The sequence below is a fragment of the Neoarius graeffei genome, chromosome 5 (genome assembly GCF_027579695.1).
Source record: "Neoarius graeffei isolate fNeoGra1 chromosome 5, fNeoGra1.pri, whole genome shotgun sequence".
Lineage (NCBI taxonomy): Eukaryota > Metazoa > Chordata > Actinopteri > Siluriformes > Ariidae > Neoarius > Neoarius graeffei.
Window position 1 is genome coordinate 98,025,008 of NC_083573.1, and position 15,412 is coordinate 98,040,419.

General features: G+C 43.6%; 1 protein-coding gene across 1 annotated transcript in view; it reads right to left on the reverse strand.

Moving 5' to 3' along the window:
- The window catches only part of gpr158a (G protein-coupled receptor 158a), a 290,966-nt gene that overhangs the window by 154,508 nt on the left and 121,046 nt on the right, over window positions 1-15,412 (reverse strand). The window contains exon 3 of the mRNA XM_060922557.1: window positions 6,378-6,480. Coding sequence (XP_060778540.1) covers window positions 6,378-6,480 — 103 coding nt within the window. The remainder of the gene's footprint in view (window positions 1-6,377; window positions 6,481-15,412) is intronic.

Here is a 15,412-nt window from a genome sequence, read left to right on the forward strand (position 1 = left end):
CATGTGACAATAAAGGACATCATCATCATCATCATCATCAGACATGGGAAAGTCCTCAGGACAGAGGATAGAGGACTTACGTTTTCCTGTTTCTCAGTAACATGACAAGCTGCGTTTTTTGTGTCGTTAAGTTCAAGAAAGAAAACCTTAGAATTATTTATTTGCCTTTGCCATAACATCATTGAGAAGGGGAAATGACTTGTCTTTAAACATTAAATGTAACAATAAAATGTTAAAAATGTGCAATTCGTCATTCAGTAATCACTGGCAAATCCATCTGGTAGAAGCAGAATAACACACTTCAGAGGGTGCAGTTATAGAAAAATAATCCACTTCAGGACGGTAACGGGGTGTGTGTTTACGGCTTATAGAATCGCTTATGATTTATATTTCAGTTGTAGTGTTTAAAAATGTAGAAATGTTGAGACACTGAGAGAGCAGCACCTCCGTGTAAGAGTATCGGTTTCAGTGTTATTGTATCACAGCGCTGTAGAGTTACAGTGTTTTGAGTATTACAATACCTCAGCATGACTAGTTCAATTTTATATCGCAGTGTTTCTTACTGGTGCATTGGAAATTTTTTCAGAAGAAGAAGAAATATTTTCTCATTATCATATAATGTTGAAGATCACCCAGTTAACTGGGATCACTTGGTTCAGTGAAGTGGAAGCCAGTCATTTTCCGAACAGTACATTAACGAGATCATCAGTGACGGCGTAGCTCACTCCGGCCCTGTCTAGTCCAGAAGGAATGATCTAAAGTGGGCCAGCTTCTGGGTGCAATAAACGCTTCACGCTATAAACACGATATAGAAGCTATATATAGAAGCTATATCCACCCTAGGAATACCAATCTATTTACCAGAAAGAATCCAAAACGGCAAGGAATTTACCTTTTTTGTTGAACTGCTCATTAAGGCTTAATTAGTCCATAACTTCATTAATAATTGTAATGAAGCAAGTCTGGGTAGAAGCTATATGCACACTAGGTACCACCTTCATGCCAGAAAGAATCAAAATTGGTGAAGAACTGAGGGATAAGAAGCAATTTGTGTGGAAACTCCTCATTAGGGATTGATTAATTACTCCATATCTTCATTACTAATTGCAATTATGCAAATGTGGATAGAAGCTATATGCATCCCAAGCAGTCCTACATTCCTGCCAAAACTAATAAAAATCAGTGAAGAATTGAGAGAGAAGAAGTGATTTTCATGAAATGTGGACGAAGCTGGATGGACGACGGACAACACATGATGACATAAACTCATCACCTGTCGGCCGGATGAGCTAATAATCAATGATGGGATGGTTGAGTTACTGGAATCACTCTCAAGTTGTTTACCTTGCCATAAAAGGTATTGCTTCTTCTCCTTCAATTCTTCACTGATTTTGATGCTTTCTGGCATGAAAGTAGGGGTACCTAGGGTGCATATAACTTCTACCCAGATTTGCTTCATTACAATTATTAATGAAGTTATGGACTAATTAAGCCTTAATGAGCAGTTCAACAAAAATCACTTCTTCTTGGTCAATTCCTCACCGTTTTGGATTCTTTCTGGCAAATAGGTCAATATTCCTAGGGTGTATATAGCGTCTATATATAGCTTGTATATAGTGTATACAGCTAGCAACATTTATTGTGCCCATAAGGTGGCCCACTTTAGATCATTCCTTCTGGATTAGATGGGGCCAGAGCAAGCTACGCCATCATTGATGGTCTTGTTTTCCATCCATCCATTACCACTTATCCTGTGTAGGGTCACAGGCAAGCTGGAACCTATCCAAGCTGACCATGGGCAAGAGGCGGGGTACACCCTGGACAAGCCAGATCATTGCAAGGCTGACACATAGAGACAAACAACCATTCACACTCACATTCACACCTACGGTCAATTTAGAGTCACCAGTTAACCTAACCTGCATGTCTTTGGACTGTGGGGGAAACCGGAGCACCCAGAGGAAACCCACACAGACACGGGGAGAACATGCAAACTCCACACAGAAAGGCCCTCGCCAGCCACTGGGCTCGAACCCAGAACCTTCTTGCTGTGAGGCAACAATGCTAACCACTACACCACCATGCCACCCCATATATAGCTTGTATATAGTGTATATAGCTTGCAACATTTATTGCGCCCATAAGGTGGCCCACTTTAGATCGTTCCTTCTGGACCAGACAGGACCAGAGTGAGCTATGCCATCACTGACGGTCTCATTTAACTATAATATCGTCCCAAAGTGTTATATTTCTCTTATAACACCAATTGTCTAACATCAATGCTTTTTTATATGTGTTAAAGTATGACACACCATTGTTTCCATTATGTGGAACATCCAACTTGTGAAACAAGTTCGTTCTTATTATCATGTAACACCAACTATTAAGCATTATTTACTGTAAACAGTATGAACCAGAGTTTATGATTCTTCAATCCAAGTAACATTCGATGTCTGGATGATGTTGTGATGATGAGGAAAGGTACTTTTAATAAAGAGCTAGTCTGGGGCTCGAAGGAGAGAACGGCGCAGAAGAAAGAGTTTGTCAGAGCATCTCAGAATAACACCATTCTGTCAGACGGGTCCTCTGACATCTTTAAACCATCACTACATCCTAAATCTGTGAGTAAGAGAGATGAAGTTTGTTTTATTTCAAACCAGAAATCTCAGGCTAACTTGTAAGCCACCATTTGTCAGAGTGTTCTAGTTCCTTTCCAGCTTATCTTTCTGCCTGGTGCTTTGCATATAAACCATCTTTAGTATGTTACGCCACAGCCGATCCAAGCATCTTATTCAAAGTGTGAAAAGTGCAGGAGTATTTTATCTGCTCGAGAGGAAGTACCGGTACAGTGAATCACTGGGCCTTCTGATTAGTTATTCTAGTCAGAAGTTATTCTACTAGATTCTGTACTGAGTGTATTCCCTGAGATCCACTGAGACCCTGACCAGAAAAAACTTCTTACTGAAGATCCATCCATCCATTACCTGTACCAATGGATGGATGGATGTAGGATCAAGGGCAAGCTGGAGCCTATCCCAGCTGACTATGGGCGAGAGGCGGGGTACACCCTGGACAAGTCGCCAGATCATCGCAGGGCTGACACACAGAGACAAACAACCATTCACACTCACATTCACACCTACGGTCAATTTAGAGTCACCAGTTAACCTAACCTGCATGTTTTTGGACTGTGGGGGAAACCGGAGCACCCGGAGGAAACCCACGCGGACACGGGGAGAACATGCAAACTCCGCACAGAAAGGCCCTCGCCGGCCACGGGGCTCGAACCCAGGACCTTCTTGCTGTGAGGTGACAGTGCTAACCACTACACCACCGTGCCGCCCTCTTATTGAAGATGAATAAATTAATTAATTTAATTGTGCAAACCCGTTACAATACTGTAAACTCTAAATTTTCCCCCTCATGGTGACTGTAGTCTAAATTACAGTGTGCACAGTTGAATGCAATCTGTGCGTGAATTTTTGGGGGGATTTTACAGGACAAGGAAGGAGAAGTGGAGAATCAGCAGGTAATGAGTGAGTGGCTACACCCATATACAGTGCCTTGCAAAAGTATTCATCCCCCTTGGTGTTTGTCCTGTTTTGGCACATTACAAGCTGAAATTAAAATTGATTGGGGGGGGGGGGTTTAGCATCATTTGATTTACACAACATGCCTACCACTTTAAAGGTGCAAACAGTCTTTTTATTGTGGCACAAACAATAATCAAGATGAAAAAACAGAAATCTGAAGTGTGCATAGGTATTCACCCCCTTTCGTATGAAACCCCTAAATAAGAGCTTGTCCAACCAATTCACTTCATAAGTTACATAATTAGTTGATTAAGATCCACCTGTGTGCAGTCAAAGTGTCACATGATCTGTCACATGATGTCTGTATAAATCAACCTGATCTGGAAGGACCCTGACTCTGCAACACTACTAAGCAAGCAACATGAGAACCAAGGAGCCTCCAAACTGGTGAGAGACAAAGTTGTGGAGAAGTATAGATCAGGGTTGGGTTATAAAAAAATATCCTAACTTTGAATATCCCACGGAACACCATTAAATCCATTATAGCAAAATGGAAAGAATATGGCACCACTACAAACCTGACAAGAGAAGGCTGCCCATCAAAACTCATAGACCAGGAAAGGAGGGCATTAATCAGAGATGCAACAAAGACACCATAGATAACACTGAAGGAGCTGCAAAGATCCACAGTGGAGATGGGAGTATCTGTCCATAGGACCGCTTTAAGCTGTACACTCCACAGAGTGGGGCTTTATGGAAGAGTGGCCAGAAAAAAGCCATTGCTGAAGAAAACACATTTGGAGTTTGCCCAACAGCATGTGGCAGACTCCCCAAACACATGGAAGAAGATTCTCTGGTCAAATGAGACAAAATTTGCTCTTTTGGGCCATCATAGGAAATGCCATGTGTGGCACAAACCCAACACCCTGAGAACACCATTCCTACAGTGAAGCATGGTGGTGGCAGCATCATGCTGTGGGGATGTTTTTCATCTGCAGGGACAGGAAAGCTGGTCAGGACTGAAGGAAAGATGGATGGCACTAAATACAGGGCAATTCTGGAGGAAAATCTGCTTGAGTCAGCCAGAGGTTTCAGACTAGGACGAAGCTTCATGGTCCAGCAGGACAATGACCCTAAACATACTGCTAAAGTGACACTGGAGTGGTTTAAAGGGAAACATTTAAATGTCTTGGAATGTCCTAATCAAAGCCCAGACCTCAATCCAATTGAGAATCTGTGGCATCACTTGAAAATTGCTGTACACCAATGCAACCCATCTAACTTGAAGGAGTTGGAGCAGTTTTACCTTGAGGAATGGACAAAAATGGGGATAGATTAGGGATAAAATTAGTTAATGTTTTAAGTCATTCAAATTCTGTAAAGCTGCTTTGCGACAATATTTATTGTTAAAAGCGCTATACAAATAAACTTGACTTGACACAAATCCCAGTGGCTAGACGTGCTAAGCTAATAGAGACATACCCCAAGAGACTTGCAACTGTAATTGTAACAAAAGGTGGCTCTACAAAGATTGACTTTGGGGGAGTGAATACCTATGCACACTCCAGATTTCTGTTTTTTCATCTTATTGTTTGTCACAATAAAAAACCAATGTGCACCTTTAAAGTGGTAGGCATGTTGTGTAAATCAAATGGTGCTCACCCTCCAAAAATCCATTTTAATTCCAGCTCGTAATGCAACAAAACAGGACAGTCACCAAAGGGGATGAATACTTTTGCAAGGCACTGTACAGAGTGAACTGGTGAATGCCAGATGAGAGCGACTGCTAGAAATTCTGAACCTAGCCCAGCGCAAAAGTCTTAGGAATTAATGTAAACAAATGCTGTAGACCAAAAATGGCTTAAAATAATGAAATGAAATGTTTCAACATTTAAAAAATACTATGAACAGTCATCAGTAAGCTTTAATAAATGAAACAAAGTCAGTATTTGGTGTGAGACGACCCTTTATTTAAAAAAAAGAAAAAATAGTAGTCTGAGGTCCAGTGAGTGCAGTTTGATAAGGAAATGAGCTGTAGGTTTTACTGAGCATCTTACAGAACCAGCCACAGTTCTTCTGGACACTTTGACTGTCTCACTTGCTTCTTCATTTTGCACCAAAACCCAGTAGCCTTCATGATATTTTATTTTTTCAATCTGAAAAGTGGGCGGCACGGTGGTGTAGTGGTTAGCGCTGTCGCCTCACAGCAAGAAGGTCTGGGTTCGAGCCCCGTGGCCGGCGAGGGCCTTTCTGTGCGGAGTTTGCATGTTCTCCCCGTGTCCGCGTGGGTTTCCTCCGGGTGCTCCGGTTTCCCCCACAGTCCAAAGACATGCAGGTTAGGTTAACTGGTGACTCTAAATTGACCGTAGGTGTGAATGTGAGTGTGAATGGTTGTCTGTGTCTATGTGTCAGCCCTGTGATGACCTGGCGACTTGTCCAGGGTGTACCCCGCCTTTCGCCCATAGTCAGCTGGGATAGGCTCCAGCTTGCCTGCGACCCTGTAGAAGGATAAAGCGGCGAGAGATAATGAGATGAGATGATGAGATCTGAAAAGTGCTCTCTTATGGAACATGCTGCTCAGATACGCACTTTTTTTATAGCATTTAATTTTTTGCTGGGAAAAAAAAGAATGTTTGGAACTCTAAAATGTTTTTGTAATGTTCTGACTCGATAATGTAGAAGTCATAAAATAGAAATCTATAACACAGTTTGTATGAAAAAAATAGGATGCTGAAGACTTTTACACAGTACACTATGTGTCAAAAGGTTAGTTCAGTATTATTTTCTTTTAATTTATTTTCTCTCTCTTTGTTCTTTTTCTAAGGTGTTTGTCTGTGGACTTACTCTTGACACCGTTGATGGCGACTCTGCTGGGGTGGTAGAAGCCGCGCCTGCACTGGCATTGGTATTTGTCCAGGATGAAACCGTGACCCGGCATCGGGAGGCACTAAGAGACAAACAAAAGATGAACTTAAAGGTTTGAACGCAATCGTACATGCAGCCTGATCAAAGCAAAATGAACATTAAAGAAGAACATTCAGCCTCTCATCACTTTCCCCAAGGCGGGTGTTAGCATTGTTTTAGGCGTAAGCTCAAACAAGCTGAGGAACTCTCTCAATTACAGGATCAAACAGAGTTTTGTACAGAGCTCGGATTTGGAGAAGTCAGTCTTAGCGTGCAAATCAGTGGTGAATTTCTCATCCTTCTGGAGAAAGATGGCAGGCTACAATGCTACAATGTGACTTTTGAGTTTTTTTGGCAACCTTTGTCAGCATACCCTGAGTCCCTGAGTCCATGATGATAGATGACATTCATGATTTCATGATGGACAACCTACAATAACAGAGCTTCACCCTGATTGATCTAGGGTGACCAGATTTCCCTAGTCTGAAACCGGGACACTTTTGCACGCGACCATGCTCGTGCACGCACACCTTTTTTTTTACGTAAACGTGACACTCGGAGAGGTGCTCTTATCATTTTGTTGAAGCTCACATTTATCAACATCTCACATGAAATAAAACAAACAGGCATTTTGTTATCTAGTAGCATAGTGGTATACAGATCAGTTAAATTATGGTCAGACAACAGATTTTGTAATGGCTGAGAATAGGCCAGGCTATGTCCATAGGCCAAATTTAAACTGATTTATTTCACCTGTTTGTGAGAACACCAAGAAGAATGCATATGCACATTTAGGCTATAGCTCTAAAATTGTATGCACTATAGCATGAACTTAAAAAGTAGATATGTGACCTCAACATAGCCTAGGTCAGAATCAACCTTACTAACCATTCCCCACAACTGAATGAATAAAGCAAGAAGATGTGTACAAAAGTGAACACTTTAATGGAAGCTGCAACAAGCTGTTCAACACAGCAATATGGCCAAACTGTCAGAATGGTATGTTAAACAGAAACAAAAAAGAGACAAGTGATTTGAGAATATATACGGAAGCCGAGAGAAGCCCTTCATATAATCCTTTTTTTTTTATTCACCTTGTTATCCTGAGATAACAACATAATTAATTCAGGATCTTGAGAAAACAACACAACTAATTCGAGATCTCGAGAAAACAAAACAATTATTTCATGATCTTGAGTAAACAGCTGAGAAATGGTTCATTCAGGAACGCCAAGAGACTTGTGATATGCTGACTTTGGGGCTATTTCTCATTCTGTATAGACGCAACTTTGGTCATTAGAATGTCTGGAATAATCGATCACCTAATAAGGCAATATTTTGATCAGGGCCTGATACAGGGAGAGATTGCATTAAGTCTTTTAATAAGGGATAATTTCAAAATTAGTCCGCGGCACCTCCGCAGAAGACTGGCCCGGCTTCGTCTCTACCGACGGAGATACAGTGATCCAGCTGAGATCATGAAATAATTGTTTTGTTTTCTCGAGATCTCGGAATAACGGTTTTGTTTTCTCGAGATCTTGAATTAGTTGTGTTGTTTTCTCGAGATTCGAGATCCTGAATTAATTATGTAGTTATCTCGGGATAACAAGGTGAATAAAAAAAGATTATATGAAGGGCCTCTCTCGGCTTCCGTAAAATATACACTCAAACAAAACAGCAATAAAGGAGGAGAGGGGCGACAGCCCGAGGAAAGCCCCCACAGGAGCGCACATCATTTGCAACATAGGCTACCCAACTCAGTACAAGAACAAAGCACAGGAACAAAGCTAAGGTGACTGTCAATCCACCCACCCTAAACAAAATGCATTAGCCTATGTATATTTACAAGAAGAGTGGGCTACGGAGAAGGAACACTTACAGTGTGTGCAGTAGGCTTCGTGGGCATTGTTCTGCACCTCTTGGAGGAAGGGGTAGGTGCCCTGTAAATCTTTGGAAAAGGTACATTTTCTTTTCGGCATAATTGCTGCGGCATTACTGCTGCTAGCTGCTAGACAAAGAACATTCACGCCAGTTAATGTTTATTTTATTGTTGCATGGCAACACGTTCTGTTGTCTGGAATAATGTGGCTAAATAAACACCCATGCCACAGGGCCAGGGGGCAGTAACCAGGAAAGTTTGCGATTCCTGTCAATTCATCAAAATAGTAAATGCAGACATTTCTCCGCTAATGAGTCCCACGCTGCTCAGTTGCAAACGTCGCGAGTGGCGAAAACCGGGACATATCCGTGTCCCGACAGACTTTTGTCGGGACTCGGGACACACAACCCCAAATTGGGACTGTCCCGGTAAAACCGGGACGTCTGGTCACCCTAGATTGATCAGACCTTCAATAATCAGCATCAGGGTGCTATGACAAAAGGAAGTTCCAGTTACCATTGTTAATAAGAAGAATTACACAACATTTAATGTAATTACAAATGGATAAAAAAAAGTGTCATTCTTAAATTATTATTTACAAATGTACAACCTCAATTCCAAAAAAGTTGGGATGCCGTGTAAACTGGAAATAAAAACAGAATATGACAATTTGAAAATCTTGGAAACCCTATATTTCATTGAAAATAGTTCAAAGACATCATATTAAATGTTGCAACTGAGAAATTTAATTGTTTTTTGAAAAATATTTGCTCATTTTGAATTCAGCAACACGTTTCAAAACAATTGGGACAGGGGCGTGTTTCCTACTGTGTCACATCACCTCTACTTTTAACAACACTCTGTAAATGTTTGGGAACTGAGGAGACCAATTGCTGTAGTTTTGAAAGAGAAATGTTGTCCCATTCTTGCCTCATATACAATTTCAGCAGCTCAACAGTTCGGGGTCTCCTTTGTCGTATTTTGTGCTTCATAATGCACCAAATGTTTTAAATGAGAGACAGGTCTATCTGCTGGTACCTCGTATAGTGAAGGCTACATCAGGGGGTGGAGCCTTTTCTTACAAAGCCCCACAGTTATGGAACAGCCTTCCAAGTAGTGTTCGGGAATCAGACACAGTCTCAGAGTTTAAGTCTAGGCTGAAAACATATCTGTTTAGTCAAGCCTTTTGTTAATGGTGTTTATGAGGTAAAGGAGTAGATCTGGAGGGTCGTCAGACAGAGTGTTTTGGTAAACTGGGATGTATGGATGCTGTCAGTCCCCACTCGCTTGCTCACTCGAGTTTGTTGACGGTGTAGTGGCTGCTGCTTTATGTCCCGGGGCTCCCTCATGCCTGTGTTACCTTCTGGCTCTCCCCTTTTAGTTATGCTGTCATAGTTAGTTGCCGGAGTCCCTGCTTGTACTCAGTGCAAGATGTATACTGTTCCTACTTATTCAGGTGACATTGGGCATACCTAACAACCTGTGTTCTCTCTCTCTCCCCCTCCCCCCCCAATTCTGTCCCTCTGAGTTACATGTTGGTCCTGGGATCGAGATGCTGACCTCTTCTGCTCCTTGGACCTGCCTGATCCATCCTGGTGCCCTGTGTCTGGTTGGAGTCTCATTACACTGCTCCTGTGGAGGACGGCCCCATGATGACAGTTAAAAGTCACACCTGGAGGATGCTCTGGACTCTTACAGTAATGCTTTTATGGCTGAGGACTACAGTTGACTTGCTAACTTTAGGACTGCGGTTGTCATGAACAGATTTGCACTCAAGTTTCCATCAATGAAGAGTTTATCACATCAACGAAACTGACTTCATGTTAAAACTGTTAATGTTATAGTCATGTTGTCTGTTGTTGCCCAAATGAGGATGGGTTCCCTTTTGAGTCTGGTTCCTCTCGAGGTTTCTTCCTCATGTCGTCTGAGGGAGTTTTTCCTTGCCACCGTCGCCACAGGCTTGCTCATTGGGGGTAGATTAGGGATAAAATTAGCTCATGTTTTAAATCATTCAAATTCTGTAAAGCTGCTTTGCAACAATGTTTATTGTTAAAAGCGTTATACAAATAAACTTGACTTGACTTGAGGTCTGGACTGCAGGCAGGCCAGTTTAGCACCCGGACTCTTTTACTACGGAGTCATGCAGTTTTAATATGTGCAGAAAGCAGTTTGTCTTGCTGAAAGAAGGAAGGCCTTCCCTGAAAAAGATTTTGTCTGGATGGCAGCATATTGCTCTGAAACGTGTATATATCATTCAGCATTAATGATGCCTTCCCAGATATACAAGCTACTCATGTCGTGTGCACTAATGCACCCTCATACCATCACAGATGCTGGCTTTTGAACTGTGCACTGATAACAAGCTGGATGGTCCCTCTCCTTTTTAGCCTGGAGGACGTGGTGTCCATGATTTCTCAAAAGAATTTCTACTTTTAATTCATCAGACCTCAGGACAATTTTCCACTTCACCTCAATCCATCGTAAAAGAGCTCGGGCCCAGAGAAGGTGGTGGTGTTTCTGGATATTGTTTATATCTAGTTTTAACTTGCATTTGGGGCGGCACGGTGGTGTAGTGGTTAGCGCTGTCGCCTCACAGCAAGAAGGTCCGGGTTCGAGCCCCGTGGCCGGCGAGGGCCTTTCTTTGTGGAGTTTGCATGTTCTCCCCGTGCCCGCGTGGGTTTCCTCCGGGTGCTCCGGTTTCCCCCACAGTCCAAAGACATGCAGGTTAGGTTAACTGGTGACTCTAAATTGACCATAGGTGTGAATGTGAGTGTGAATGGTTGTCTGTGTCTATGTGTCAGCCCTGTGATGACCTGGCGACTTGTCCAGGGTGTACCCCGCCTTTCGCCCGTAGTCAGCTGGGATAGGCTCCAGCTTGCCTGCGACCCTGTAGAACAGGATAAAAGCGGCTAGAGATAATGAGATGAGAATGAACTTGCATTTGTGGATGCAGTAATGAAGTGTCTTCACAGACGATGGTTTTCTGAAGTGTTCCTGAACCCATACAGTGAGTTCCACTACAGACACATGTCTGCTTTTAATGCAGTGTCTCCTGAGGGCCTGAAGATCACAGGCATCCAATGTCAGTTTTCAGCCTTGTCTCTTGCATACAGAGATTTCTCCAGATTCTCTGAATCTTTTAATGATATTATGGACCATAGATGATGTGATCCGCAAATTCTTTGCAGTTTTACATTGAGGAATGTTATTCTTAAATTGTTGCACTGTTTCCCCACACAGTCTTTCACAGAGAGGTGAACCCCGCCCCATCTTTACTTCTGAGAGACTCCGCCTCACTGGGATGCTCTTTTTATACCCAGTCATCTTACTGACCTGGTGACAATTAACCAGGTTAGCTTTTTTTTTCACATTACACAACTTTTTCAGTCTTTTGCTGCCCGTCCCAATTTTTTTTTAATGTGTTGCTGACATCAAATTCAAAATGAGCATATATTTTTCAAAACAAAAAAATACAATTTCTCAGTTTCAACATTTGATATGTTGTCTTTGTATCATTTTCAATGAAATATAGGGTTTCCATGATTTGTAAATTATCACCGTCTGTTTTTATTTATGTTTTACACAGTGTCCCAACTTTTTTGGAATTGGGGTTGTCCTAGTTGGCAAATCCCTGTGGTATAAAAGGAATAAAACACTTCAGGCCATGCAGTTATTGTGGTAACAGTGACTTCAGTTCATCACTGATTATTTTTCTGGAACAGTAGGACATGGTGTGATTTATTCTTTACATAAAATAGATTTGTTGGTAACCTGTTGCATGACATTATTATTATTATTATTATTATTATTATTACATAAAAGTTACATACATTATTATAGGTAAGAAAATTAAAAGGAAAACTAAACAGACCTCATGTGTTACAAGATACTGCACTGCTATTAGTATTCACAGTAAGATCAGAAGGTCTTGAACATGTCTCTATCAGCAAGTTAAGAGCAAACACTCCAGCACTCCCTGAAGGTCTGCTTTAATGAAGCAGCAAACTCTAGGATGCTTATAGAGACCAAACTTTTCAAAGTGAAACTTTTGAGAGGAGGCTATTCCTGGTGTTCTTCATACCTCTCCAGGAACGACAGCTCTGCGTTTAGGTGACGTGCCAGACCAACATGGGAGAATAGCCCTACTTTCAGAGTTTGGAAACGAATACTATTCTACTTTCTATTCACACCAAGGATGACGACGAGATTGGATGCTCAGCGGGACTCGAGACTCAACTCCATATTAATTAAGAAGTGTTTTAATAGATTCCTATTAATTTGGGTGCAGATTACTTGATTAGCTTAAAAATTGCATTTGTGCTCTAGTCAATGCAGCGTGACAGATAGACGCTGTTGTGTGCTGGGAATTCATTTGGGCATTTTTAGCTGGAGGCGTTTATGGAAAAGTACAAAATGCAATCTGGTGTTTGTGAAACTAATCACCCCAAAGAATTTAAATGTTTTAAAAAGTCATAAGCTGCTGATCATTATCATTTAAGACCACACAGTACCTAATTACCAAATTAAAGAGTTCTAAAGAAATCTCATATGAATATATCTCTAGGCAAAGGTTCATATTGGCAAATTCTGTAATAAATATGAAATATCATCAGCCATAGCATTTTGTTCTTAGCATTAAGGACATCATTAACACTGATATAGAAAGAGTCAGCAATCAGCTCAGGAAAATGGATCCAAATTCATCTCACAATATTAGAGTTTGTTATGTTAAACGTGTAAGACAAATCTAAAAACTTTTGAAATAATGAGATAGCAACTTGAATTTAGGAACAACTCATTTGAAATAATGGGGTCAGTCAAAATAACATCGTATAATATTATCCTGAAATAATGAAATTCCAAGTCAAAATAATGAGACCAGAACATCAAGGGTGTAGGAGCTCATCTGGCCTGCCATCAAAACAATCATGACGACCAAAACATCAAAACAGAACTGAAATGTGACGATGTGAGAGCGGACCAACCTCCACGACAAATTGTTTACAACAGGAAAATCAACAAAGGACTAAATTTTGTTCCCCGAGGAAAGATCGACCTGAAACATCGATCAGAACTGAATTAGCATGAGAAATGAGAGAGAAGATACAATTCTAGTGAGAAGAAAATGTGTTAAGTTGACCTAATAACTAATTTGTTAGCAAGAAATGGACAATACAATGACCAAGTGTTGTACAGAAGGTCGAGTTCTATCAGAACTGAAATCCATTGAGAACTGAAGGAGGAAATACAATTTACTGAAAATAAACAAAGATGTAAACAGATTGTAGATTGTAACAAACTGCTACAGTGGTGCTGAAACCTGGGAAAAAGTGGAGCACCAGCCAAACAGCCCCATGGAGTCCTCCCCGTTCGCCGACCTGGTCCACGCCCTCGCCACGGCCCAGCAAAGCCAGCACCAGGCGCTCGTCACCCTCCGGAAGGAGCAAGAGCGACGCTTCGAGGCCCTGGTGCTGGCCCAACAAGAAGATCGAGAGGCGTTCTGGCACCTCCTCGCGTCGGCGGGGTCCACCAGCGCGCCTACTGCGGGCCCGTCTCCCCTCACTGTCACCAAGATGGGCCCACAGGACGACCCCGAGGCGTTCATCACGCTCTTCAAGCAAGTCGCCGAAGCCTCGGGGTGGCCGGTGGAGTAGCGCGCGGCGCGCCTCCTCCCCCTGCTAACGGGAGAGGCACAGCTGGCCGCGCTACAGCTCCCCGCCGACCGCCGGCTGGCCTACGCGGACCTCCGCCGGGCCGTCCTCCAGCGCGTGGGGCGCACCCCAGAACAGCAGCGCCAGCGCTTTCACGCGTTGCACTTGGAGGAAGTCGGCCGGCTGTTCGCGTTTGGCCAGCAGCTCTGGGACACCTGCTGGCAGAGGTTGAGGGCCGACAACCGCTCAGGTGGTGCTGGAACAGTTCATCGCTCGCTTGCCAGCAGGAACCGCGGAGTGGGTCCAGTGCCACCGCCCGGCGTTGCTGGATCAGGCAGTCGAGCTGGCGGAGGACCATTTGGCGGCTGTCCCGGCAGCAGGACAGCAGACGGCATCTTCTCTTCTCTCTCTCTCTCTCTCCCCCTCCTCCTGTGTCCCGTCCTCACCCCATTCCCCCACTGCGGAGGCGGGGGCCGGCACCTCCCCAGCCGGCCCGCCGCACCCACGGTGCCCTCCCGTTTCTCCCTTCTGTGTCTGTCTCTCCCCCACCTCAGGTGAGTGAGCCCCAGAACACCGGTGCAGAGGGAAAGCCTGGGCCGGTCTGCTGGCACTGCGGGGAGCCGGGCCACCTTCAACAGCAGTGCACGGCGATGGAAGTGGGCACGGTGGTTCGGATCCCCGACGCGCCAGAGGCCGCCCTCGATCAGGCCAGAGCGTATCGCATACCGGTGAGTATCCAAGGGGATACATATCAGGCGTTGGTGGATTCTGGTTGTAACCAGACCTCAATTCACCAAAGCCTGGTGCAACATGAGGCATTGGGGGGAGCACAGGGGGTGAAGGTGTTGTGTGTGCACGGGGACGTTCACAGCTACCCTTTGGTGTCGGTCCACATTTTTTTCCAAGGGGAAAAATTTATAGTGAAGGCGGCGGGTAATCCTCGCCTTACCCACTCTGTAATTTTGGGGACTGATTGGCCGGGATTTCGGGATTTAATGACATGCTTAGTAAAGAGTGGGTTCTGCCATTTGACAGGGGGAGGTCCCGGTGTCGCTTTGGCGGGAGCAGCTGTCATAGAGCCGTCCACGTCATCTCCGCATCAGAGTGAGGAGCCGCCGGCTCCTCCTCTCTCTATTGGGGAATCCCTCGCGGATTTCCCATTAGAACAATCGCAAGACGAGACTCTGCGACGTGCGTTTGACCAAGTGAGAGTAATCGATGGTCAAACGCTCCAGCCAAACGTCACCCCGTCCTTCCCCTACTTTGCGATTATGAAGGATAGGTTATACCGAGTGACGCAGGACACTCAAACTAAAGAGCGAGTCACGCAACTTTTAATTCCAAAGAGCCGCCGGGAATTGGTATTCCAGGCGGCTCACTTTAATCCCATGGCTGGACACTTAGGGCAGGATAAGACACTAGCCCGAATAATGGCCCGATTCTAT